Source organism: Passer domesticus, chromosome 2 (genome assembly GCF_036417665.1).
Source record: "Passer domesticus isolate bPasDom1 chromosome 2, bPasDom1.hap1, whole genome shotgun sequence".
NCBI classification, from domain to species: domain Eukaryota; kingdom Metazoa; phylum Chordata; class Aves; order Passeriformes; family Passeridae; genus Passer; species Passer domesticus.
Genome location: NC_087475.1, coordinates 51,644,255 through 51,671,639, shown reverse-complemented (window position 1 = coordinate 51,671,639; position 27,385 = coordinate 51,644,255). Strand labels below are relative to the sequence as shown.

Genomic DNA, 27,385 nt, shown 5'->3' with positions numbered 1-27,385 from the left:
GTTGGTAGTTGTAATGCCCTTTATATTTTAGTTCTTAAAAGGAGAGAGACATTTAGTTACTGCTCTTGTAATTTATATAACTGCTGTTCTGTCAGTCTTTCACATTGACTTTTTCGCTCTTTGCATTATTGGAATTAAAAATCATACAGTAATTATCTTTTGTTAAATACATATATACATCTAAAATCATCTTAATGAATTTTCTGTTTAATCAGAAGAACAGGAACCTATACATCCACAAATAATGAATGCTTTTTAGGCTAGCAAATAATCATCACTCTATGTGGAATCACAAGAAATACCAGAAAGTTTTTATATTGATTTAACTGTATATTTGATTAAATGTAATCTCTCTGGCTAGTGGGATGGGAGAGTTTAAAGAGACAAATTTTCGTATGTTTTATCCAAGAGGAAAAAAGAATTCAGACAACACACTCAGAGTCTTTCTGTAACTGTTGACTCCAATCTCTTAATTTTCTTGAGCACCAAAAAACAATGTTTATAATGTTTGTAGTGCAATAATGATAATGTAATGAACAATTTCTGTAGCTTCCAATATCAGATCTGTTCAATTCTGTTTTATCTGCTACAATAGCAATTTATTACAATACTTTTCCAGAAACACAAGAACTATAATAGTACAGTAGTAGAATCCATGAAAAAGCTAATACTTGGTTTAAGGAGGTAAATTGTAGAATCATTATCAAAATTATACAGTATCTTGAAAAAATAATTATGAACAGCAGAAAAAAATTATCAAGTTAGGCAATTCCAAATGTATGCTACAAACTTGGAACTTAGTGTAGTAAAAGTTGATGCTTTCATTTCTTAATGTTAAATATCAAGAAACTTGCTGGCCTTTTCTTCATTCAGATCTGTTTTCTATTTCTCATACCAAAACCTCTCACAGTTACAATTTCAAGTAATTATTTAATCATTAATCAATATACATTATTGGGGGATAAGTCTCTGTACTATTCCTTGACTTTTTGTTGATTTAGTGCAAAATTGAGCTTTGTTAGCATGGCATTTTTTGAAAGGAATGAAATAAACCAAGAAATGAAAATTAAAATACTGGATTAAAAAAGTTAATGGTTTGGGATGCCATGAGAAATCAAATAGAGAAAAGTATATATAGAAATATGACTAAGATTTAATGAGATTTTAATAAATGTACTTTGGGTTCTTTGTTGTTGGATTAAAATATGTACCATAGGAAAAAAACATAATTGCATTGCAGGGATCCTTTTCAATCTGTCACTTCAAAGTGATGGGTTTTTTTAAGGAAGTATTTATTTGTTTGAGCAAAGATGCTGATTAGGCAATGAGAAATTTAATCATGTTCATTCTGCTGCTCATCCAGATGTATGGTCCACCTCAGTTTAGCATGTTTCCCATACTTCCAAGATTCACGACTTTTGCCATTTTATGTGCTAGTGCACACAGATGCAAAAGATAGCTTTGTGCAGTGTATTGAGGCTGTGCCAGAAACAATAGAAATCTTCATCTTCTTCTGACTTTGGCTTGAGGTGCTGATGTCTGCACCCTTTAGTTTGGGTATGTTTCCCTTTTGGATTGTTGTCCTGAACTTAGGAGACTTTTATGAAACTCCTTCCTTTGGTATCTCTTCAGTAGGCTTCAGAGAACTCATTTCATAGCCTTCCTGTTTGAAAACTATGATTCTCTAATCTTTCTTTGGGCTTCATCTTTGGGCTGTTTTGAAGCTTCATTCAAGGAATAATCTTGTGAGGTGATAATTTTCATTTTTGGTTTCCCAAATTAGATATCTCTGTGCCTACATCTCCTGAAATACCTGATCTAGTAGGTATTCTCAGACCAGCCATGTGTTTCATGCTTTTATATTTTTTAGCACCAGAAACATGAATGAGAACACAAGGTTATGCATCTTGACTAATTTGTATGGGCAAAGAGAAAAGCAACTACCATTAGATTCCTAGAAATTACTGAGGTGACTCTGTTCTCCTATTTATGTATGTATGTTTTCCTATTTATGTATCTAAAAACCAGGTTTTGAGGAGGAAACAGTGAAATTATAGCACATCCTTTATTTTATGCTCACTCATTTCTTCAGGCCCTTTCTTTTTGTTAAGGATGCTGTCATATCCTTAATAAATGTCTGTGTACTGGTAAAGTTCAGTTAGGTTATTTGGACATCTTTTGCATTTATTTCATTGAAACAAATAACCAAAGAGTCAATAAATATGCTGATTACTTAAACCAAGTAATAACAGTCCAGGTAAGTGAGCAAACTAAGTGTGCATTGGCAGCACTAGCAGAGTAGCAATTGCACCCTGCTTCATTTTTTGTAAGAAAGGCATGACAGGAGTTGCTCTTCTGTTTTTTACAGTTGCCCAAAATAAAGAATGCACTTTCAGTAAGTGAAAGGCTGTATTTGATGTGCATCAGAGCTCCAGGATTGAGAGAAAACTCCCGAGTAAAGTTTCATTAGGAAATTCTTGTGACTGAAGTATGCCTCCCAAGCTCAGGCTTGGCAGAAGCGGTCTCTACCCAGTAGTCTTGAAGCTGTGTCTTGGTGCAGGGGAGAATCTTACATTTCACAGAGTCAGAGTGAAATAAAAGGAAGCACAATTGCATAGTCCAGAGACAAAGAAACAAAGATGGATTTCTGTCCCTGTCAGTCAGCATGATTCACCAGATAAATTTAAGGCTTTCATGTTGTTCCTTCTTGTAATCTAGAGTACACTGGGCATTAGTCCAGTTAGGGTAGGAAGGGTACATGGATCCTACATTCTGAAGAACTCCTATTTATTGCATAACTGATTTTAGGTTTAGGTGTCCCAAAGCTACAAGGAGTGCAAACCAACTGTTTATCTTGTTGAGTGTGGATGTTTGGAACTAGCACTTCCTATAAACTGCAAAATAGTATGGGGAAGGTTTTTTTGACAGAATGAGGATCAGAGGCCAATACAGAATAATAGCTTGGGATGCTGCAAAACACAAAAATCTGCTTTGAAGCAAGCAGCTTTAAACAAAGCTTCTAAGCTTTCTCTCTTAGATTTTACTGAACCACATGCAAAAGTACTGCACGTTTAATTACTTGATACGAAGCAAATGTAACATCTGGTAAGAGCTTGGATGTTAAATCAAGTTTACCCTTCAGTGTCTAAGCTATATATTTCTGGATTTTTTTTTTTAAATTACAACCTGAACCAGGAATATTGTGCTGAAAAAGATCCCACCATGTTGTTTGGGAAAAAAACAAATTTTAAGTGAAAATTATTTCAACAAACAAATTTTTCATTGCTTAAACAGTTTGTAAATAACATGCTTCATCTTGTGTTTAATCATTATACTCAGAGCTTTTGTTGTTATTGGAAGTATTTAAATTTGTTGTCACAAAATCCATTGTTATTTTACACCAGATTAGAAATAGTTTAATGTATTTGATAGACATGAATGAAGTTATAAATACTACAAAAAACTGAAAGTGTCTATAAAGTTGGTATAAAAACTTCATAAAATATGTATTTTTAAATGAATTACAGATTTCTTACCCATTTTTCAGTAAATGTTGAAACAGACTTTCATTTTGTGAAATCAGCCAGATACATGACTAATCAGACTTAATCAGAGTGCTGCAAAAGCTGAACAATGAAAGCATTTGAAAACTAAATATCTGAGTTCTTACATTTTTAGTTACTTAGTGAGTAGCACATGTGAACAAATCTTGGGAAATTTGTGATTGTTCAGAAATAAGGCAACCAGTTTTTAGTACCAAGCATGAAAAAGAGAGACAGTGGAAACAAGTCTGGCATGCATGTATGGACAGGATTTGTGCAGTCTGTGACAGACTGAATTTCATTGAGGTCTATCTAGACCACTGTTACTCCTTCTGTGACTCCAGTTGGCACAAAGGAGAGTAAGGAAAATTCATTTGTGTACTTTTATACTTAGGTTGGGGCTCTTTGGAAGTGAGGAGGCCTTAACAGGCAGACTCAGTTGGTGAGAAAGTTAAACTGGGATTTGACCTTCAAATTGCAAGAGCTATGGATGGGTAGGATTTGAGGAAGGATTCCAGACTGCAAGGGTGATAGACAAGTAGAGAGAAATCCAGAATGTAGAGAGTAGGGCTATAAGATAGGAGTGGAGGCTGAAGAGGCTATGAACATAGATAAGAAGAAAAACAGGTGTCCTGGAAATAAAGAATGAAAATAGAATTGGAATTCAAGAGACATTTGGGCTGGTGCTGGGACAGAGAGGGAGAAGGTCAGGAACATAAGGGGACATGTTGGGGCTGGAAGTGGGAGGTTTGCAAGAGGACAGGTTGGGGAAGAAATGTCTTTAGGTTTCTTTGCAAATTTGGCACTGAACCAAAGCCAGATATTTGTACAAATATGGGAGTATAATCTAATTGCTTTGACTATCTTAGATCTGGAATTGACCCAACTGTGGACTCAGGGTGATTTCACAACTTACAGGGGTTTTTTTTCCATTTTTAAACTTGAAAATAATTCTAAGATATATCTCAAAAAGCTCTAGGTTGGTATAATCTGGTTTACAAAAATATAAAATACATTATTTTCATTTTGTATAATTTACTTGCTTGGCATTCTTTCTTATTAACAGGTTTAATACTAGGATTTGTCATTTCTTGAAAGGGTAATTTTTACAAATTTATTGTCTTCTAATGTACTTCAGTGTTCAATTACCTTTTTAAGGAGTACCGCTGTACATCTCACATGTTTTAGGTGGGCAGTTTATAGTTCCTCCATTCAAAAGAGCTTAGTTACCATATTTTCTTCAGTATCCAGATTTCATTATTTTATCATTAAATCTTTCTGTTTGCTCTCTGGTATGCATATTTTAACATGTTGTATCATTATCCACTACTTGAAAAAATCTTTCAAAACCGTACAAAAGAGAGTTCAAGTCCCTCTCTGAGTATTTCTTCTTCTCCTTTAGTCTAGAAATAATTTTTTGGTAACCATTATATCACTGCATTAGCAACCTTCAGGCGTCATTGACTGGTCAACCTAATGGCAGAGAGACATAAAGGAATTGAGACCTCATTGTGGATGGTTCTTACATATGGGATTTTTTTCATTGGCTCAGTTTGTTATTTGTCTCTGATTCCCAACCCTCATTCTTCAGTGAGACTAAAAACTCTACTCTTTCATTATATCAAGTTTGCTAAAATTTCTCGACGGAGAAAACTCTTGCAGATCCACATTCCACTGTTCGGTTTTTTTCCATAATAGTAGTATTAAAGCATAGGGTGGTTTTGTTGTTTTTTTTTTTTGTTTTCCCTCAGAGACCATCTAGGCAGATAAAGGAATTTATTTCAGCACATTGTGTTACATGACTCTGTACACACATGCACACACACTTGAGCTGAAATAGTAGCCAAGAAAGCAGAGATACTATCTGGCCAAGTAAAAGCAAGTGTGACAAAGAAATTCTGAATGGTGCTATGGTGAAGGAGTTACTAGTGAGATCAACAGTGTAGTAAGGTTAAAAGAAAACTGACCTGTCATAACCTTGCCAGTGCAAAACAGATCACACTCATGTAAGCTACTTCAAATTTCCAAAACAAAGGATAAAATTTCTTTCTGAAGTTACTGCTCATAATTGGGTAGAGAAGCATGCTCTGAAAGCACCCAGTTGATTGAGTAGAATCATCAGAGAACTACAGACTTCTCCACCAAGTATAGAAAGTAGGTACAGAGAAGTATGGATTGCCTCTGTTCATGCATATTTCCAGTGTGCCAGCTCAATACAGTGTAGTTCATTGAAGCTCAGAGTGGTGGAAGGTCTGAGGCTATGTACAGGACAGTATTGCTATTTGTTTTGTGTTAAGGCGGAAGGTGTGAATTTGTTGTTGGAAGTCAATAAATATAACTAATAATTAAATTTGTGTGTTTCATTGCATTGTTGGCTGAACGACATGTATCTTCATTAAGACTTAACTAATTTTGGACCAAAGCATTCTTCTCAGGATTATAAACAATGTGTATACTAGAACAGATTTAGTGTCATGTCTGCAGCGACTCATGTGCAAAGTGTGTAGTATTGAAGACTGCTGAAATTTTTTTTTTGTGTGGTAAAATCAAAACAGGAACATAGAGTCAGGAAACAGTGATGAAAGTATCAGCACTTGAAAAGCATCCGTAAGTAAAAATTACTGAAGTAGTCAATAGGTAACTGGCAATTAGCAGCTTGAGTGCCATTTATTCTCTCTGTTTGAGAATAAATGTCGTGCTATTCAAAAAAAAATTGTTTTTAAAAGAAAAACTTTAGATGAGCTCAGTATGCAGAACTTCCAAGCTCTGCTTATGCAGTGAGGAAACAATCTTGTTCATGCATTGGACTATTTATACATAGATGGATGTCTACAGAATGATTATCAGGAACATCATAATGACACCTGTTTGTTCTGTTCAAATTAATTCCAGTGAAAATTGCTCCCTCTTTGTGTCTTCGAAACATTCCATCTGAAATCCTCAGGGAAAATATTTGAAGTAATCCCCTTGTTTTTGTTAAACGCTCTCCATTCCACCTAAAGATTAGGTTCTAAATAAGGTGGAGTTGTGTTGCAACTGTTGTTTGACAGATGACAGCTAGCACAACAGCCGTGCTGGGGTAGAGTAAAGGTTTATCTGGCAATCCTGCAATTTGTTGTGAAGAGGCTTCAGTGTGAGAAGTACTATCTTGCATTTAATGGTTCTCAGAGGACTCCTGTGCTGCAAGTTGTTCAGTATTCTCTCAAGTAAGTGTTAGTTTTTAGCATCCACAGCATCTTGTGGTAAGGAATTCCACAGCTTTCATGCATGAAAAGCAATTTATATTTTTTCTCATTCTGCATCATTAGATGACTTCTCATTCATCTGTTGGAAAATACAGTTGATTCCTGTCTCCATTCTCATTCTCATGATGTGACAGGCCCCTTATTTCTTCCTTTTCCTTATACCATCTCTTTTCCAAGCTGTAGAGTCCTAGCTTGCTTCGGTGATTTGTGCAATTATGGGAGTGCGTGATGTTGCTGCATGTCAGAGGTAACTCTTCCTAACCTTCTCTGATGCTCTGACACTTCAAGTGTTCCTTATGAGGTGAGGTACTAGAATGGTTGGCAGCATTCAGTAATGCAGGCAACAGTATGGAATTGACACAGTGAGTTCTGTATTATTTATTTCTTTCACAGCAATTTCCAAAATGTTTGTTTTTACCATTATTTAAAACTGAACCAAAGCTTTAATGGTTCTATCAACTATAATAAATCCCATGATCTCACCTATGAATGAAAACAGTCAGCTAGGTGTTCATCATTTTATGTATATGGTAAGGAGCATTTTTAAAACCTTACTGATTTATTTTGCATATATCTCTTTTGAGTTTCATATGTTATTTAATGCAAAGATTCATTAGATTTTCTCCTGTTCTTCACATCACCTAAATTTTCATCTATCTAATAGTATAGTACTCTATCAGCAAACTTTTTTACACCTCATTTTTGAGATTCCCTTTTAAGTAGAATGAATGAATAAAATATATGAAGTCCACTTCTAAGTGGAATATTATTTGTCCTTGTAAATACCTTATAGAAATTTTCTAAAAAATTATACTTAATTTCTGCTTTTTGAGAAGGATCTGTGATTCTGAGTGACTGTGGAAATAATTACAACATTGTGGTCTGACTTTTCTGTATTTGGGTATGGAAAAAGCAGTGTTGCTGATACCCATGATATCTCAAAAGGTGCACCATTAGTATCACTGATGTCTAATGCCACTTCTCCCTATCTCATGTAACACATGGCGGAGGGAGGACAAAAGAGGGAGGACAAAATTTCATTATTGTCTCTCCAGTGAAAAGACTTAATGCATATATTTGTGTACCAAGAAGGAGATTCACATTGATCTAACTCCTTAAGAAAAAGGGAAATAAGGTATGCGGTAAAGTCATTGTCATTTGATTCTGCATTAACAACATATTTGGAAAAGCCATTGACAGAGTTTTCCACCTACCGTGTCAATATGTCATTATAATATTGAATTTTCCTAATGCTGTTTCAAATACAGGTTACAGTAATTACGTACTAATACTTACTAAGATCTTCAAAATAATGTATTAATATTTGAAATTTATACCTGTGATGAACAGAACTAGGATGTATTCCGACTTTGCTTATTTTTGAATTGTAAAAACTTATTTTTTCATTTTTTATTTTAGGTATAGACAAATGCAGCTTGGCACAGAAAGCAAAGTTGCTGAACTTCTTCACCAAAGTAAGTTAAAGTCCTTTGAAACTGAACATGTTCAACTCATGCAACAAGAAACAGCTAAGAATCTTTCACAGTGCCAAATGGAATGTGAAAAATACCAGAGAAAGCTGGAGGTATGTTATATAAAGAGACACTTTACAGGGCATTACATAGTTATTTTCAGTTTGAATGTAAAGTAGAAAAGCTTGGAGAAAAAGTAACAACATGGCATGGCTGAATTAGTATCTCCACCAAATTGTGGTCAAATGACACAGAAGCAGGGTCAAATGACAAAGCGTTGGTCAGCTTAATGGAACACACGACTACAGGAGGAGGAAAAGGCAAAACAATCTCTCATGGAAAGATGTTAAAGACAGTACCTCATTCATTCATGTGGGATTTATTTATCTGCTTGTGTCACAGAGCTGCTTATGTCTGTGTGAGAATTATAGGGAGAGAAGGCAGTTTCACCAAAAAAAGTGAGTTCAGTATCATTATTTGCAACTGGGATCTGTAATAGCATTGTTACATGATTAAATACTTTTTATTGATAAACGATTCTGGAATAAATTTTTCACAGCTAAAAAAGTCAAGTTAAGCATGGTGTATACAGCACTGGAAAGACCTAACCTTGCTGGCATGATGGGTTACCTTGGTGGGATGCTGGACACCCACCCAGTCACTCATTCATCCTCCTGAAGAGGATGGGGGTGACATAAATAAGCTTGTAAAGAGCATGGGTTGATATAAAGGTAGGGATGTCACTTGCCAATTACCATCCTGGGCAAAACTGATTTGACCTGGGGAAAACTAATTTTGCTTAATACCCTTTGACACAGGTTGGATGATGACAAACAAAGAGAAAAAGTAAAATATCTTTCCCCACCCTGTTCTCTTTTATTTAACTTCCCTCCTTCATTTCTGACTCTTGTACCTCTCCCTTCCAGAGCAGTGCAGGGAGGAATAGGAAATAAGGGTTCAAGTCTGTCCATGACAGCTCCTCTCAAGTGGTGTTTCCTCCTCACACTTTTTTATCCTGCTCCTGTGGATCCTCTATGTCCTGCTGTTTCCTTCAGGAGAAACTCTCCTTCCTATGTGAGCTCTCCACAGGTTGCAGTACCTTCTGGGGAAGCCCACGTGCTCCTGCATGGGGTCCCCTATGGGCTGCAGTGTGGACATGTGCTTTGGTGTGGTCTTTTATGGTCTGCAGGCAAGGAACCTGCTTCACCATGGGCTGCAGAGGGATCTCTGCTCTGGCAGCTGGAGCACCTCCTTCCCTCCTTCTCCCACCTCAGTGTCAGCACCATGGCACTCTCACTTTTTTCCTCTCACTCCTCACTGCCATGCAGCACTTCTGTGCTTTATTAAATACAGTTTTCTTGGCTGAGGGGCACAGCGTGGGCACCTGCAGCCAATGTACCTGTTTATGTGGGCTTTAACCACTTGGGCCTTTTTATCTCTACAAGCTTAGAATTTATCATCTTCAAAATATATGTATCATATCCTGTTGACTTATTTTAATCTTGGAAATGTGCGTATTCCACAGAGAAAACTTACTTTAAAACAAAATTTCTTCACTTGTCCAAAGTTAGTCCTAAAAACATATCACAGAGTCCTATTTATGAGATTAAATGTTTCAAACATACAGGTAGTGTATGTTTCAAAATGAATGTCAGGATACAAATTGGACAGGACAGAAGAAAGTGATATGTATGGCAGCCTTTGATTTTGGGGGAAGGATGCCAATCTTCAGATCCCCATATTTCTAGTTCTGAACCTGGCTAAGTTGTTTATGAAAAGGAACTATAGAGTGGAAACAGAATTAGAGAGTTTCAGATAGACTGTAATTTCTTGTTTTGTCTGTATTGGGACATTCAGATCCTGGCTGATGAGGTTAGTTGTGGTCACAAGCACTGGGAGTGCCACTTTTGCTAAACTTAGAGGTTGCTAAACAAATTTTTAATTACACAGACATGTCTAAACTTGGAGAATGTAGTTCAATTTGAGTTATATTTTCATTTTCTTTGTGGAAATTTTTTGATCTGACAATAACTCAAATATTTGGCATTCAATTCTACTGACACTTTTGGCACTTGTTTTTTCTCTTTAGAGAGACACTTTTAAATTCTTTCTCTAAGAAATATGCACTTAAGTGCTCTTTCATTAAGAAATATTGTTGTAGAATTTAAATATTTGATGTCTGAAGCTTTTATTTTTGTTCCTTTTGACTAAATTCTTGGGGGTTTTAAATTTTATTTCTTATATATATCATTAATGTACTAAGGTTTTTTCCCTACCATTACAGGACATTAGTCTTCATTGATAGTGTAGGCACTGGTATCTTGTGGCTCAGCTACAGCTTTCTGGACTAACTCTTGCTTTTATTTAGGGCATAGAGTACTTCCTCTCGCTAAACTAGAAAACAGATGGTTTTTATATTGCACAGTTTTAATGTACACATTTATTTCTTCTGTGACACTAGACTGAACTTTTTATATTCAAGTGGCTTGTTTCTCTAAGCATTGTGAATTCTTTCGTGGTTTCAACAGTGACTAGTATTGCTGCTCTGCACACTGTGCATATATTTCTGTATCTCCAAATCTGTATTCACTTGTCATTCTGAATGTTTGTGATTTTTAATTAGGAAGTTAGTATGAAATTTCACAGCAGTACCACATGGTTGTTGCTTTACCTGTTTTGGTGGGATTTTTTCTCCATACCAAGGACTTTCTTGTTCCAGTTTGGTGTGTATTTATTTGGTCAATGTTGTTTCCTATTAAGAAGCACTTTATCAAACTTAAATTATTATACAAGCCTTCATACCTTTTAATTTTGAATATGAGAGTTTTTTATTTAAGCTTAGTGGATTAAGTATTTACATAAATCTTGAGTGTTGATAGCTTATTACCTTTCATTAATAAGTATGTAATAAGACTGGTATAGCTTTAATGGCAAATTTTTATATTTGTATTCTGCAAAGGAATCTTCATAAATTGATAACTGAAATCAGAATCCACTTAAAGCAACAAAAATTATTGCATTTACACTGTTTTGACTGCTATGTGTGCATTTTTTTAGTTGTTACCTGGCTTTTCCTATGTTTCCTTTAAAATTCTTGTGGCTTTTTCAGACAGCTTCTTAGAGTTACTAAGGCCTAAGCAGATAGGCCTAAGATCTGAGAGTTTAATCTTTGCAAGATAATATTGTTGAAAGAATAACTGCTTTTTAAAGTATTTTAATCTTCACTGTGCAAAACTTACATCAGATATTTAATATCATACCACTACCCATTTTACATGTATTACATTTTGCCTCTTTCAAAAATCACTGTAATGCTGAATCTCTGATTCTCTTTCCATTATTCATTCTCACAGGTGCTTACAAAGGAATTTTATAGTCTTCAGTCTTCTAGTGAAACTCGCATTATTGAGCTTCAAACACAGAATTCTGAGTTTCAAGCAAGACTAGATACATACGAAAAACTTGAAAAAGAGCTCGATGAGATAATACTGCAGACAGCAGAAAGTAAGTTCTGTCACAAGTTGTTTTATCTGTAGATGTTTCTGGCATTACGATACCTTTTTTCTCATGACTTGGAAAGAATTACAGTGCCTGTCATTCTTCTTCATTATGCCTGACAAGTAAAAGGCAGTAATTATTTTGATAGAAAATATCAATGGCAGGTTTTTAAGTGTACCTGTAAATATGTATCAAACATCCATATGTCTGAGTTTGTGCTTATTGAAAATCATCTCAATATTCAGTCATTTTTCTTTTCCTTATTCTAATTATCCATTATACCTAGATATACTCTTTAGGATTCTTCTATTATTTTGGTACATTTTAAATGTCAGGAAGCCCTCTTTGTTGACAGGCAAATACAGGTTTTATATTTCAGTACAGTGATTAATGTGGAATTTTTAACTAATTGGAAGGAGAAAAAACTCTTCCTTCTGTTGAATTAGTAATAATTAGACATTAAGTAGTTGCTTGTGGCACCTCAGTCTGTTCCAAGTACTAAACCATGGATTAAATTCATACCTGATTACTCTTGAAAATTTTTGTCTCTCATTTGCTAAAATTAAAATGTTCCCAAACACAGCAAAATTTGTGTAAAATCTCTGTTCATTTAGTTCTCAGCCTAAATTAATCCATCCACAAAACAATTAATTTCTAATTTGAAATCTCTGACTCTAATCTTGAAATCTTCTGGCCAATGTGTAGACAGAGTAGGATATTCTAAAATTTCGGACTAATTCAACTGTCATCTTCTCCTTTTCTCCTACTTTCCTCCTTCAAAAAATAGTCACAGTTTATAAAGTATAGAAGATTATTGCATAAGCTTGATATATAAACAGTAGTGTCTAGCAAAGTGTGCATTATCAAGATGCAGTAATGTTAGTAACCAGGCTGCACATGTTTTATTAATTTTATGCACTGCAGCCTGTACTTAGAATGGCTTGAGTACCCAAAGGTTCCAGTCTGACCATAAGCATGTTTGCTGTATACACGCTTTTGGTTTAGTCAGTAATACGTTTTTTGAAGTATGTATATATATATATACTTGCCTAAGGAGTATTTATGTATTAACACAGAATTTTTGGACCTTACCTTCATTTTCTTCAAGGAGAAAGCAGAGTTCAGAACACTAGCTTTTGTTTACATTTTCTTACGCATCTTGGGACAACAGTTAAGTTTTTTACCAGATCATTCTTAACTTCTTAAATATCTATTTTAATTACAATTTACATTCTATGCTGCAGAATGGTAAGGAAAGGAAAGTTTCCAAATGAACTATTATTTTAAAATATAGTGGCTTTATTTTCTGATTTCCTTGGAGAAAAAAAGGTGTTATAGCTTAATATTATTTCAATATACTTTCTATTTAATACTGAACTTGCTATTTCAGTGTATTTGGTGTAGAAAGTTAAGATTAATACTTGTTAAGTCTAGTGTCTTAGAGAAAACAGAAGAAAAAAAGTTGGTTTTTTTTAAAATGCTTTGAAGGAGAAGACAGATATACTTCCTCCTCAAATTATTACCTGATAGTTATATGTCATAAATAGGTAAAGGTAGAAAAATAACTGAAAGGAAATATAAGTATTTTTTCAAATCTAGTGTGTTATGGAAATACTTCAGTCCGTCATTCTTGGAATATAATTTAGACTGAAGTGTTGTGTGGAAGACAATTAGAGTTTTCTACAGACTTTAGTGATAATAAGGATTAATCTTCATTCCTGTGGTCACCTCTTTAAATAGCATATAATGCTTTTTTCTTCACCCTGTGTCATGAAGCCTCTGCTGTTTTGGGGTGTCAGTGAGGGTTGGGTTCTCTGGACTTTTTAATAAACTGTGTATTTATTTACGCATGTGAGATGGCTTTTGTTATATAAATTATATATATGCACTTTCTTCCCTTTGGAAAATATGCATGTGGAAGAGATCACTGAATTTTTACTGTTACTCCCTGATCGTTATGCCTCACTTTATTAATATTGAAATTACATGAAACAGCCTATTCAGGAAGCTATCAAGGATTTATATAGCCGCTTCTTACAGTGCCTAAGAGGTTTCCAGATGAATAACAGTAGTAAATTCCCTTGGCATTTGTCTATTCTTCGTTTTCAGGGTACAGTCTTCACATTAGGGTATTTTTGTTGCAGAGTAGTTTGATTTTTCTTGTTTCCATTGCTTAGTCTCTTTCTAAGAAAAAGATGGAACCTATCTATATCCTCACAATGGCACATCCTTGCCGCCTAGCATAAGAAACTGTCATTAAGAAATGTCCTCTAACTTATAAAATGTATATTTTACACCGCAAATCAGGTGAAGAGCCTGGAATGTTCTAAAAGAAGATCTTAGAACTGATACACATTGATATAGAATATTATTTTGATACCTACATTTCCAGTTTCTTTTGTGTTTGTCTTCCTGATGTGACATTTACTGGACACTAGAGACAGATCTGAATTTACAGGAGAGGATCTTACTGGCATTTTTCTGAGACATTTGACACTGCATATGAAACCAAAAAGAAGGGTATACACAAAGGCAGGTTAAATTATTCTTTGTTTTTCTGAACCAGAGGTGTTTACAGCACCAAAGAATTCCCTGTCATATTTAGCACAGCTCTGAAGTGCTGGTGTCTTTGTAGTGCCACATTAGTAAACTTTTTCTGTCGTACTTACTGAAATTTCTGTATTGTTTTTAATGTAACTAGATATGTGACTTACCACAGGTGCTCTTCTAGAGCCTTTTCTCTTTCTAAATGTGTTTTAAGAATCATTGTTTAAAATAGCATTACAAGGGTATTAGAAAAGTGAGAAAAGAAGCATTTTGCAAGTTGTTGAGAAATGGAAGTATTTCTGATTTTGAGGCACTTGAGCATTAAGAAAGATGAGTCAGATAGGACTCACATAATTTCCTACATTTGTTTCTCCTGTTCCCAACTATTTGATTCATCAAAGCTTTTGTGTGTTGCCTGGGCTGGTGTTTACTTGTTCTCCCTCCTTCTCTCACACCCCTGCCGCTCCCATTTTTCTCATTGTCCCCCTTTACCCCTCCTCTCTGTCCCACTCTCTCTGCCTCTTTATATTTCACACGTACACTTGCTCTTTTTCTTTTTCCTTTTTTTTTTCCTGGCCCATTTCATCTTACAGGAGAGCGGAAACATGAATTCCAGAACTTGAAATATGAACATAGACATTTTAATCTTGCTGCTATTGGAATTTCCTTTCAAAGCAATTATAATTTGTTTAAAACCTTAGAAATGTGTTTTCAGAAATGAACCACCTATGGAAGCAGAGATTATTTTTAATATTTCTATTTTGCATGTACTTAAGAATCTCTTTCTTACCCTTCTCTGAAGAAATGGATGGCATTTGTTTTCATCAAGTGTGGTGAAATTTCTGATCACCACAGCCTTTCAAAAACCATAAAGTGAGCAGTTTCACTGTGGCATCAGCTCCCTTTGCAACATCAGATGCGTCCCTTCTGGTCTGATGGACTTGGTTATGTCCTGTCACCTTAAACACTCCCAGGTTGTGTCTTCCTCTACCTTCTCATGTATGCACTGAAAATTAATTATTTGTATTAAAAACTTAAGCAATCTAACCTTCTACTGCTGAAGTAAACTTATACAAGTAGTATGTATTTTGTGACCATACCAACAGTATGAATATTCAAGGTAACTGAACTATTTTCCTTTACTTTTATATTGCATAAGTCTTATATTAATCATAAAAATGAAAAGCAACTTGTAAGTAATTAAAGTGTGGCACTAAATTTAATGTTAATGGTGAAAAAAACTGTTCCACTCGAGCCCAGAAGGTTGCACCAACTGAAAATGTAGCTTCTAGAAAAATGTCTTTGCATATTGAATTGTAAATAGAATTGCTTATAAGTTTATAAGTTCTGTCACTGTTCTTCAACAGCACCTTTCTGCATTTTTTTGCAGTGGAAGATGAAGTTGAAGCTGAAAGGGTTCTCTTCTCATATGGATATGGTGCTAATGTTCCTACAACAGCCAAAAGACGACTAAAGCAAAGGTAAAAAAAGATTACCTCATGATTTTACTTGTTCGAGATAAACTAAATGAAGATTACATGCATTATGTTTTGTATTAGAATCCAGCCAGTTTGAGTAACGTAAAGAGGTTTTTTAATGACTTAAGTATACAGGAATAGATTGAGGACTAGGAACTGTTAATGTAGTTGATGCATATGAATGAGCATATTTTTCTAGGTCATTTTAAAATCTCTTCTCATTGACTTTTAGAAAGTTTAATTATAATTGTATAAAATTAAGCAGCTGTAAAAACAGATGAGTTGCATTGTTTGCATTTATATAATAGCATATCCATTATTAATACCCTAAAAATCATTGTATTTAATAGTAAGAAAAATACATCTGTCAGGATATTAAGAAGGACAATGGTTCAGAGCATCACTGTTTTATATTCACTAATACAGGATCTTACTCTTCTTGCATTTTTTTTAGTTTGCTCTAGCTTGGCCAATTTGAAAATTTGATCAATAGACTAAAATGATGAATAGGTGAAAAACATACCTCTTGATCATAGTCATTTTGAACTAATATATTTATGTCATGCATTGTCATTAAGAAATAGTAGTGACATTTGAATGGCTCATTGTGAGCCTGTGTGTAGTGGCTATGACTCACTTCTCCCACACAACTAACAACAGGGTAAAAGGAAATGACCTCAGGCTTGCCAGGGGAGGTTTAGGTTGGACAATTTCTTCACAAAAGTGGTTGTCAACCATTGGAATAGTCTGCCCAGGAAGGTGGTGGTGTCACCATCCCTGGAAGGTGAGGAGTGTGCAAAAAACCTTCATAACCCTGTTGCACATCTGGCTTAGAAAAGTGTTGAGAGCTCTATAGCACCATTTCCTAAAGCTTCAGTTTATTCCTCTTTTGTCAATAGTTTGGGCACTTTTCTGAATTTCCACTTAGAGGCTTCTTTTTCCTCACCTTATTAGATTCAGTTTGGATTATTTACATATGTGAAAACTCAGTTGAATTTCCTTTGAATGCTGAATCTGATGATCAGGCCCGGATTTCAGATATGCTTGGAAGACACTTTCTGAGCTTAGAAGCGGCTCTACTGGAATGACTCATATACTCCACTTTTGTTCCAAAAGGCATTGACTAATAAACTGACTTAATCCTTCATAATAGTGTTGGAGACTTCATAGAGTTTCTTTATCTTTTAGAATTAAAGAGATTTAAAAAGCCATAAAAGACTATGTATGGTTTACCTGCTGTTTTAATTCAAGGAAAACTTCCAGGCAGATAATGTGTGTGATGCCTTTGGCTGCCAAAGTTTTTAAAAGCAAAGACTCTGACACCATCCTCTATTTAGCACCATTAAAGAAACACAAATACATTTTCTGCTCTCTAGCATTGCTAAAGAAAAGACAATCTATTACAAACGTGAATAATCTTCTTTCTGGAGTCCACTACCTGCTCTTTAATCCCAGACATATGGGATCCTAAATGAAGAACTCTTTTAAGCTCACATCCTGCACTTCAGTCTCTGAAGGTTTGTATAAAATGGACCCTTTCAAGCAGTGTAGGGTCTGTACCTCTTTGCCCACTTGCCAGAAACAACTCTTTCATTACTTCTGACATAGGCATTGTGCACCCATAGTACTAAATTGAGCATGCCTGGGAATGCTCCGAAGCATCAAGACTAAATGGTCTGTAGTAACCCATTGTCATAAAACAGTTCTCAGTGTAGGTTAAGCTACACATGAACAACATATTGGCAGTGGTTTGCTTGCCCATGCTGACTTCTCAGCTATGCCTAGGAACTGCTTGGGAAGTGTTAATGAGAGAATACAGAACACTACCAGGATGACTTAGGTGGTTTGCTAACAAGGAATTACCACATTCTTGAGCACTGCATAGTTTTCTAGTATAGTTGGAATCAAATCTTTCCAGCATAAGGTGTCTTTGCACATCAGTCCGTGTGTCTCTTTGCTTTCAATTCAAACTAGTTAAAAAACATACTGAAAAGTATGCTTGAAAGGTGTACTTGTGTTATTCTTAAATATTTGCCAATTCAGGTGAAGTTCACTGAGTAGTTGTAGCTGGGAAAATTACAATGGGCTGCATTCCTAAATTTGCCATGGGAAGGTATCCAAGTTTTCACTTACACTCTAATAGCTACTAGTCAAAGAAGTGTTCCTTTCTCTTTTCTACTAGATGAGATTAGTGCATGAAAGTATGTTTATAACACAGATGAAAATTATTAAAACTTCTGCCAAATCCAGAAGTCTATTCCATTTTACTGAGGAAGAGATGAAGGTTATGACTGGTCAGATTTTCAGATAAACTTCGTACACTCATCTAGATTTATGCATGCTTAAGCCTGAGCTTCAAGTCAGTCAGTCTGCTTTAGACCACTTACCCTCTCATAGATTCTGTATCATAGTCAGGAACTGGTTGTGGAGTTACTCAAGAACCACCTGGATGCAGTCCTGCACAACGTGCTCTGGAGGTTGGACCAGATGACCACTGTGGTCCCTTCCAACCTTGCCCATTCTGTGATTCATAAGAGTTTGAAACACTAGGTTAGATGTCTGCTAGTAGGCTCTGCAGTGCATATGGAATCTTCCCTTTGCTGCCCATGGACCTGTGCTCTTGAATGGATAATAAACTCTTTGATTCTGGGCAGGAAGTTTGCCAAGAGGTTGAGGATCTAATTTTTTAACTAGGTTGTTTAAGTAGCTCAATAATTCTTTCTCTTCAAAGTTAATCTGTAACTCCACATAAAAGTTTATTTAAAACAAAATTGGCAATAACATGAAATTATTGAGTGTATTAAATGTCAGACAAAACAATTTTGCCTCTTTTCAAAGTGATATAATACTACATTTTCAGTGTTTTGCTGCAAAACATATTAATGAGCAGCTTTAAACAATTATTTAAGTTAGAATTAGAGTGAGCCATAAAGTTGCTAAAAATAATCATAATTAGATGAAGAATTTTGACAGTATTTCTGCAGTTGTATAGTATTGGTACAATATTGTACCAATTTCTTATACAAATTGTATAAGTAATTATGATGCATAAAATACTACAATAGCACAACTGTGGGAATGTTATTTTAGTGCTGTTACATTTTGTAATATTTTCACAATTTTTCTAACTGTGATCATGCAGCATCTTTAACTATGTAGTTTATATATGTTAATATTTAAGCATTGGTAAAACAGTAAGGCAATCAAGTCCTGAAGCATAAATGTTAGAATTTCTTTTGCCTATTTTGGAAAAAATTCAAGTTGAGCTTGCTTTTTACTGGCACAGTGTTCACTTGGCAAGAAGATTACTGCAGCTAGAAAAGCAAAACTCATTGCTTGTGAAAGATCTGGAACATCAGAAGGAACAAGTAACACAGATTTCACAAGAGGTAAATCATTATTACACAAAAATTCAAATATGTAGAAACATTGCGGAACAGCTGTTCATAAAATGAAATATTTTCTAAACAGTGTTTTTTATCTATTTGATGTTAAAAAAATGGCCTCATAATTAACCAAAACTCCATGATAGAAGATTTCAAAGAAGTTTATATTGTGTTTTGCAACCAATACTGAAAGGAGGATTACTTTACAGGCTAAACAAGAATGCGAGCGAGACAGACAACATTTTGATTTCTGAACAGAAGAACAGCCAGCCAAGCTAGTTTGTTCTGTTTGATACTTAATTGTTCAATGAATGCATCACTCCTTCTTACACAGCTCTTCGGTTAAATCACTTTTGAAGATATTTAAGTAGCCTCAGCTTCAAATGTCCCAGAATTAGGGCAAACTAATTTTTTAAAAAATCCTTAAATTGTCTTTTAATTTTTCTCATAGGAATTAAAAGACAACTAGGTTTTCTCTTCGATGTCGCCACCATATATAATTTGTAAGCTTACTATATCAGGAATGTGGTTAACAGTTTGATTTTTAAAGCCACAGTAATTACAAATTAAAATTACTACACCCAAGTACTTCACAGAGTACAAATACTTGAATTTCTACATAAATTTTAAATTACATGAATTTTATAAATTTTATGTGTATATATATGTTTATTTAGATTATTTCAGTGAAAGATACATGAACAGTGAAGTTTGGGGATTTTTTAACCAATACTATAATTTGTTATATATTCTTAGGTATATCATGGTAATTTCTATTTGACTAAAACATCTTCTTTCAGCTTCTTACTTGGAAGACATCAGAAAATTGGTGAATCCATTGTTATGCTTGGTATTGTTCCCTATCACTGTTCTTTGTCTTAAATTTTTCTGTGTTTCTCTTCAATACGTTCCTTACGCACAGTAGTTTTATACTTAATTCACTGATAAAAGATTCAGTATCACTGACCTTAGTTCAAATTTCTTCAACTTTCCACTGGAGTATTTTCAGCTCATTTTTATCCTGCCATTAAATTTTTCATCTTTTACCATATAATTGTATAGATTAAATCACAATACAATTCAGTACAAAGTTAAACGTTGGTTTTTTTTAATGTAAAGTTCTAAAACTTCTCTTTGCTGTCTTTACATTATTTTTACTCCCAGCTGTTGTCTTTCTTGATTTTTTTTAATATAAGAACAAACCAGAGATCCTGTAGACTACAGCATGCTTAAGTAACCCATTATTTTTCTTTCCACTGACAGTTTGTTCAATTATCTAGATGAAGTCTAGAGCATGGATAAAAAGTTGATGCAAAAGTGATTTTGTCAGCTTCTGGTTTGAACTTGGTTCAAATACTGCTACTTAAGTGCAGTATTTATGATACAACCTTTTCAGCTTTTTAAAGGAGGGAGGAAAAGACCACATTAAATCAATAAGACCATAAACAGAAGCATTGACTCTACTTTATTTTTAATCAGTGAAACCTGTTACATTAAAACCCTTGAAAATGCAGATGAGGGAAGTGTAGAGAGTGATACCATTATTGCAGTGAAAATAGCATACAATTAGAAAACTCTGAAGATAATGTACTAGTAATCAATTTGAAGGTGGTATGTTTCCTTTTTTATGTATGTAATAAAAGGTTTGGAGTTTATATTAATATGCACTTGGTAAAAACTAATAATAATTCAGTAATAATCAAGTAATTGTGCTTTATAAATTAAAAAATTTATGGTAGTTATACCTTTTTTTTGCAGCTTGACAGAGCAAATTCTTTGTTGAACCAAGCACAACAGCCATACAAATACCTCATTGAAACTGTGCAACAGAGAGATTCTCAAATAAGTCTACAGAAAGAACATATTGCACAACTTGAAAAAGATTTCAGGTAATTAAAATCACCGATTCTTGTTTTACTTCCTCTTAAACTGGAAGGTAAAAGCACTTTTGTTTTATCATTAGAAAAAAATTGTGCTATTGGCCACAAAGTTGAGATGTTAACACTCAATCACTGACCAATTCCAGTCTTCGTGCTGGACTGTAGCACTTGTTATTTCTCTCACAATGTCAGAAAAGGATACTTTAGTTTTGGAAAAGTAGCTGTGACGAGTTTAAAGTGAGTTTGGAGTTGAGAAGAGCTCTCATGAAGTAGAGAAGAGTTCAGAAGACTAAAAGGAAAGAATGACACACCAGTTGTACAACAGTAAAAATCAAGAAAAAAGTCGGAAAAAAATTATAATAGAGTAGTCCACCAGTAAAGGGTATTTCAGCAAAAATTAGAGCATTTGCTGTCATGGAGGTGCTGATTTGGTGCTATATCCATCTGTCAGAGCTCTCTAATCACTGAGCAACTTCCCTAACATCTGATTCCCAGGTAGGCTGTTAAAAAATAATGTCCCTTATTTTCAGGGAAGTTGATAGCTGAGTCCCACTGCTCTACAGAAGAATTAGCATTTTAAGTATTAGGTGTTTATGTGGTGTCTTGGTTTAGGAAAAGCAAACAGTAACTATTAGGAGACATTAATGTGATTCTGTTATGAAGCAATTATGTGAAAAATACAGGATTTTTCACTAATCTGCTGAAGCAATTAAAATAAAACAGGGTTCACCCTAGCTAATACTTAGTCGTATATACTGTAATACATATGTATCTATTCAGAGTATTTTGATGGTTTGGGATGTTATTTGTTATCCCTTGAGGAATACCTAAAAGTGCTTATTATCCAAGCAAATATGAATCAATAAGTTTATAAATAAACTGAAATATTCATTCATAGTTCCTGACAAGGTATTTTTCACTGAGCTTAATTTTGATTCAATAAGAATAGACATTTTTAAATTCCAGAATCAAGTGTTTTTAATATTTTCCTGGACTTGTTACGTTATAAGAAACACCTCAAAGATAAATTATATCTTTCCAGAAAATAAAAAAATCCCAGTGTTCTCTATACACAGTGTCTTACTTTCCATTTGTGAAAAGTATCAAAGAATTGGTCACAAGATCTAATTTTTAGATTATGGTAATAGTAATGGAATGCTTTTGTTAGTCACGAAGTAGTCCAAAAGTCTCTCAAAAGGAAGACAGAAGGGGAATACACAGGTGAGGTCATTTCTGAAAGTATATGTTTCATGCTTTAAAATCTAAAAGAAATTAAATGTGTTATTAATATTGATTTTATTGAGTTAAATGGCTTATTGCCAATAATCTGTATGCTTAGATATTCTTCTTATATTTACTCTACAAATTAAGGTACCTAAATTAGAGACTTAGGTCAACTTTCCTTAATAGTTCATCGAGGAAGTGACATCTCCAGAAAGTCATTCAGATTTTGGGTGGAGTGAGTTATTTCCTAGAGATGCCTATTACTCTCTGTTAACTCTAAAGGAATTTTTTTTTCATCTTAATGAGCCTCAGGTTAAGAAAGAAAGTGGATCTGCCCTACAGTGTGAGCATTTATGGTAAACATACCAGCAGTACTCCACTGTGGGGAGCTGGGGTGTGCTCAGCATTAGTCTGTGTTTCTGTAAATGAAAGTATGGCCTGACAAAAAAATATTATAGCCAAAAAAAGGTAACACTTACTTTGCACATCAAATATTTTGGCAATATTTAGTTTGTAGTTTCCAATATTCCTTGTAAACTGAAAATAGCTTCTACTATCACAAGTTTGCCCAGTTTCATAGGCCAGAGAAATTCTTGGGAGCAGCCTAATGTCTTAGGACTTTTGGTGCATATTAGTAGTCCCTGATTTTTCTGTTCATAGCTCCACATTTAAAACAAAGGTCCTAAATTGTTAGCTGGCATTCCCTGTCATACATGAGAAATCATAATGTGGGATAAAATTGATACTGTTGGTCCTTTGCTTTCTGATAAGTGAGAAGAAGGTTAGAGGTAGGGATTTCTAACCAGAGAACCATTACATTGAAGAAATTTTTTATCATGAGGATAACCTTTTGGAATCTGCTGATGACAGTTTTAAATTAAAATATCCCGTAGGTGATTTCAGATTACTCTCAGCTATTCCAGAACTGAATCAGAATGGGATTTAAGTAAATTAATGATAATCCCTACCAAATATATGCCAGGTGAAGCTCTGCTGGATCAAAAGATTTAGCCCACTATTCCTATCCCTCTTGGTTTATTAAACAGCATTTTGTTGGTTTGTGCATGGAATATTTTTGAGAGGATGAGTTCAGAGAATTAATGCTCCTCAAGGAGAGCCTTAAATTCTGCAAATGATGTTGGTGCTATTAGAAAAGTATTAGTGAAAACACTAAACATGGTTTATGAAGCCTGGTTTCTCTGTATCTCAGAGCTGAAGGAAAATGTTAATATTTGTAAAACCATTTCAAAATTAAATTGTTCTTTCAACCATTACCTATGATTAATAGTTAATAATACTGCAGTTCTGCAGCAGCCTCTAAGCTGAGGTATAATTTGTTCTACAGTTACACAAGGTACATTATTTTTTTAAATTTTAAGTACAATAATGCATTGGTTTTATTTCTAAACAGCAATTTCATAAGAACTAGCTAAAGAAAAAGTAGTGCTTGAATTCTTGGTTTCAGACGGACCTTCAAAAATACTAGTGATTTTTGGGGTGCATATTTTTTTAATCTCATATTTGAATACCAGATTGGAGACAAATCAATGTAGTGTTGATAATGCCTGCACCCTGAGAGTCAAGACTTAATTTATCCTTACAGCTGCTGCATGCTTAGTCATAATTTTCCTTCCTTGTTACTTAGTGTGCACATTCAGTGGTGGAGGGGTGTTCTGTTCATGTTGTGTTTTTATTTCTTCTGCTCACCAAAAGAGAGCATTATGTAAATCATGGATTCCCCAAACAGAAAAGGCACATCTGTGTTATCAGTGCCAGTGTTCTCTATCACTTCCCACTTAACTTGAGTGTGGAGGGATCAGCAAGGACTTATTTGCAAGTGAATTTACTTTTTTAGTCTTAATCCATAATTGTCTCCAATACGCAGTGATCATGGTCAATAGTCTTTTTAGAACATACTCCTGGGGTGATTAGGTTCCAGCAGATTTCCCAGGATGATGAGTCAGTGCTTTCTTGCAACCTATAAATGTTTTGCAGCAACCTGAAGCACTGTGTACTTCCATGTCTGTTGAGAAGTTTGTTGGTTGTATTGGATGTGAGTTTGGTTCTGTGATGAAACAGAATGTTGTTCAGCAACAGACATTTGTTGAATCAGCACAAGAGGAAGACAAGCACAAGGAAGGCTATCTGTGACAGAAATCTCATTTTGGATGTTCTTGGACCATATCTATCAATTTTTCACAAAATGGCCTAAATTCACATTTATAATGGTCCCTTAACAAGCAACAGATGTGTTCAGGGTTCTCCACACTCATAATTCTATTAAAGTGTCATTTCTGACAGCAGTTATTTCTGCAAGTTATTTTCTGAAAAGATTCAGGCAGATAATTTTGATACAACACAAGGACTTTTTGACAAGTCCTGCAGACCAATCGAAGTCTCTTTCCAGCATGGTCTTTAAAGTTCACTTCAACTGGAGCAGCTTAGCTGCCTTCATCCTTATATGTCACACCTGTAGAGCTAAGGCTGTCTTTCATAGCCTTCATATCAAAATATCTTCCTCACTTGGAAGGACTGTCCAAGTGGTGCTCAAGGTTGCCTGTGTCAGTAGCTGTCAGACTGAATCACAGAATGGTTTGGATCGGAAGGAACCTTTAAAGATCATCTAGTTCTACCTTCCTGCCATAGATAAAAACATCTTCCACTAGATCAGCTTGCTCAAAGCACCATTGAGCTTCTCACTGGAAGGAGAGAAACAATCAGAATACTTATCAGACAGAATTAAAGTAGTGTATCTAGCAGACCTAGACATACTTAGTTGGTTTGCTGAGAAGTGTGTCTGTTCTGGACATGTGAATCTCTAGCCATACCTTCATAAGAGCTCCAAGAGCTGTTGTAGTTGGGGTAAATGCTTAACTGAACTGCTGCCATTGCTGGGATTTGCATGAACAACCTGGGGACCACCACCAGGTTATTAAAGGTGTGCTGATATCACTGCTGAGGTACAAGAGTGAAGGCACAAGCATATTACCACTCAAGGAGGAGGAGAGGTTGTTTAAGACAATGGAGGCTCTGTCAGATGTTGCCCACATATGGTGTTCACTCCCACTCTCATTCCCATCCCTTTAGGATTCTCCCAGACAGGCCATGGGCTGTGCTGGAACTTGGCCTTAAACAGAACTTGGCTCTGGGAGCAGAACACTTGGTGTGCTTCTGAACTGAGCCATGCACCTGTAGATATGTTTCAGATACAAAACCTTGGTCTTGAGTGACAGGGCATCTGCAGGATGCATTTATAGGTGGTCTGCATATCTCAAAATACTCTGTTAAGTAACTTCTTATTTATATTAGTCCACATAGCACTCTAGTTAATAAAAGTAAATAGTGATGGTTAATAAGAGCAGTGCTGTGTGTGAGGATGACTCCTTGCTGCTATAAAGAAATCTCTCTAGCATACAGAAGAGATTTAATTAGCCAGAAATTAAAGCATCACATTTAGCACTCCTTTTGAAAAGAAATGCTTGTAACTATGTCATGCTGTGGGAAAACAAATCTTGAGTTTCATTCTTATGTGTGTAGTGAAGTAATTGTAGTTTTAGTACATAATTTTCTGCTAAAAACATCTAGGTTTATAAATAACTGGAGATGCTAAAAGGACTTCATTCATAAAGAGTGGGTATTTATTTTAAATGCAGTTACTCAAATTTCTGAGTACCAATGGCTGGTTTTAAAAGAGGCTCACTTACGCAAAAGCAATACTCAAAAGCCTTAACTGTGTGGAAAATCCAGAAGCCATATAAGGATTTTGCTCACTAAGAAGCTTTGTACTGAAATGTTCCTTACCTAAACATTTTGGGTTCTCTAATTGCCATCCAAATATAAAGCTCAACATAGAGTGTTAGATGAGTTTTTCCCATCAAAGAATGGGCAATGAGCTTTTTATGAGAACATTACTATTCTGTGAAGTATGCACCATCTATTCCAAAAGTACTGCAGCTTACCAGAGAAATGCTCCAAGCAAAATTTGTAGAAATATGTCATTTTTTATACATTTTCTGACCTGTAATACAACTTTAAGTTGTTCGGGTTGCCTTTTTTTTTACAGTCTGAAAAATAATTTTAATTTGGACACTTTATGGATAGGTTTTTAAGCCTCCTGAAACATTCTAGTTAAAATCATTAAGCAATACTCTCCTAAATCTGTTCAAAAATCTGAGCTGTGGTTATTTAGCTGCACAATGAGAGATCACTGATTTGTCACGTATTCTCTCTTGTAAGGAACTTTAGTTTGCAAAACATCTTATACCTCCCTTACTAACTATGTGACTTAAGAACAAAATTTGATCTAGACTAATAATTAACTGCCTACTTTGAGCTATTAATCTGTAATTTGCAGATAAGGGATAGCTTCACTATATGGCTATATTATATATTCAGTTATATGTACAAAACCTTTACATATACTATTTGTGTTTCATTTTTTTCAATGGTAATACTGTATCTGAATATAAAATGCAAAAAAAGTCAGTATTGGACTATTCAACTTCATGCTGTAAGGGCAGATTAACAGAAAGGCACAATCCATTTCTTACAGCATCTGGAGTACACAGTTCACTGAAAAAGAAACTTACTTTTTTTTCCCAAACTGAGTAGAAATAATAATAAAATCGAGTACTATATAAACCCATGTTTATTTTGTGTGTCCCGCATAAACATATTATTCAGAATATCTAATTATAGAAGCTTCTGAACAGGACAGTAACTAACATATTTACACTTCAGCATTAAAAATGGTTTAGTTGCCCAAATTGAAAAGAGTTTATAAGGCTGAAACTGGGAAAATGTTAGTATCTATTCTCCAGAAAAATCATGTTACCTAGAAATGTCTTACATACATTATCCAGGCTACCGTGGCTTTAGATCCTGAGTGAAGCAAGACAAAACAAGCCAGTGGTTGCTATGAGCAGTGTGTATGCATATGACAAGTGTTATTTTATGGTTAACCTGCATTCCTGGTACCTGGATTCATACCTGGCTAGGCTTTAAAAGCATGATGGAATGAAACTAGATGTCCTCACAGACAATTTGGTTTCTTCTGGAAAGCACACAGAAAACACAGGGCCTGCACTACTTTTCGTTTAGTTCTCTAACCTGG

At 34.9% G+C, this 27,385-nt stretch overlaps 1 protein-coding gene and 1 long non-coding RNA gene across 7 annotated transcripts in view; one reads left to right on the top strand and one right to left on the bottom strand.

Moving 5' to 3' along the window:
• The window catches only part of PIBF1 (progesterone immunomodulatory binding factor 1), a 108,431-nt gene that overhangs the window by 55,080 nt on the left and 25,966 nt on the right, over positions 1–27,385 (top strand). For all 5 annotated transcript variants that reach the window (XM_064408592.1, XM_064408591.1, XM_064408595.1 and 2 more), the window contains 5 exons: positions 8,207–8,372; positions 11,613–11,763; positions 15,695–15,785; positions 19,069–19,171; positions 20,927–21,057. In XM_064408592.1, coding sequence (XP_064264662.1) covers positions 8,207–8,372; positions 11,613–11,763; positions 15,695–15,785; positions 19,069–19,171; positions 20,927–21,057 — 642 coding nt within the window. The remainder of the gene's footprint in view (positions 1–8,206; positions 8,373–11,612; positions 11,764–15,694; positions 15,786–19,068; positions 19,172–20,926; positions 21,058–27,385) is intronic.
• On the bottom strand, positions 11,765–27,385 carry LOC135293916 (uncharacterized). Of its 2 annotated transcripts, XR_010356027.1 has the most exons (4): positions 27,262–27,385; positions 18,170–18,303; positions 15,095–15,310; positions 11,765–11,872 (listed from the first exon to the last, which is right to left on the bottom strand). It is a non-coding gene; the product is annotated as an uncharacterized LOC135293916 (long non-coding RNA). The 2 variants fall into 2 exon arrangements; XR_010356026.1 differs by lacking the exons at positions 18,170–18,303; positions 27,262–27,385 and adding an exon at positions 16,306–16,425.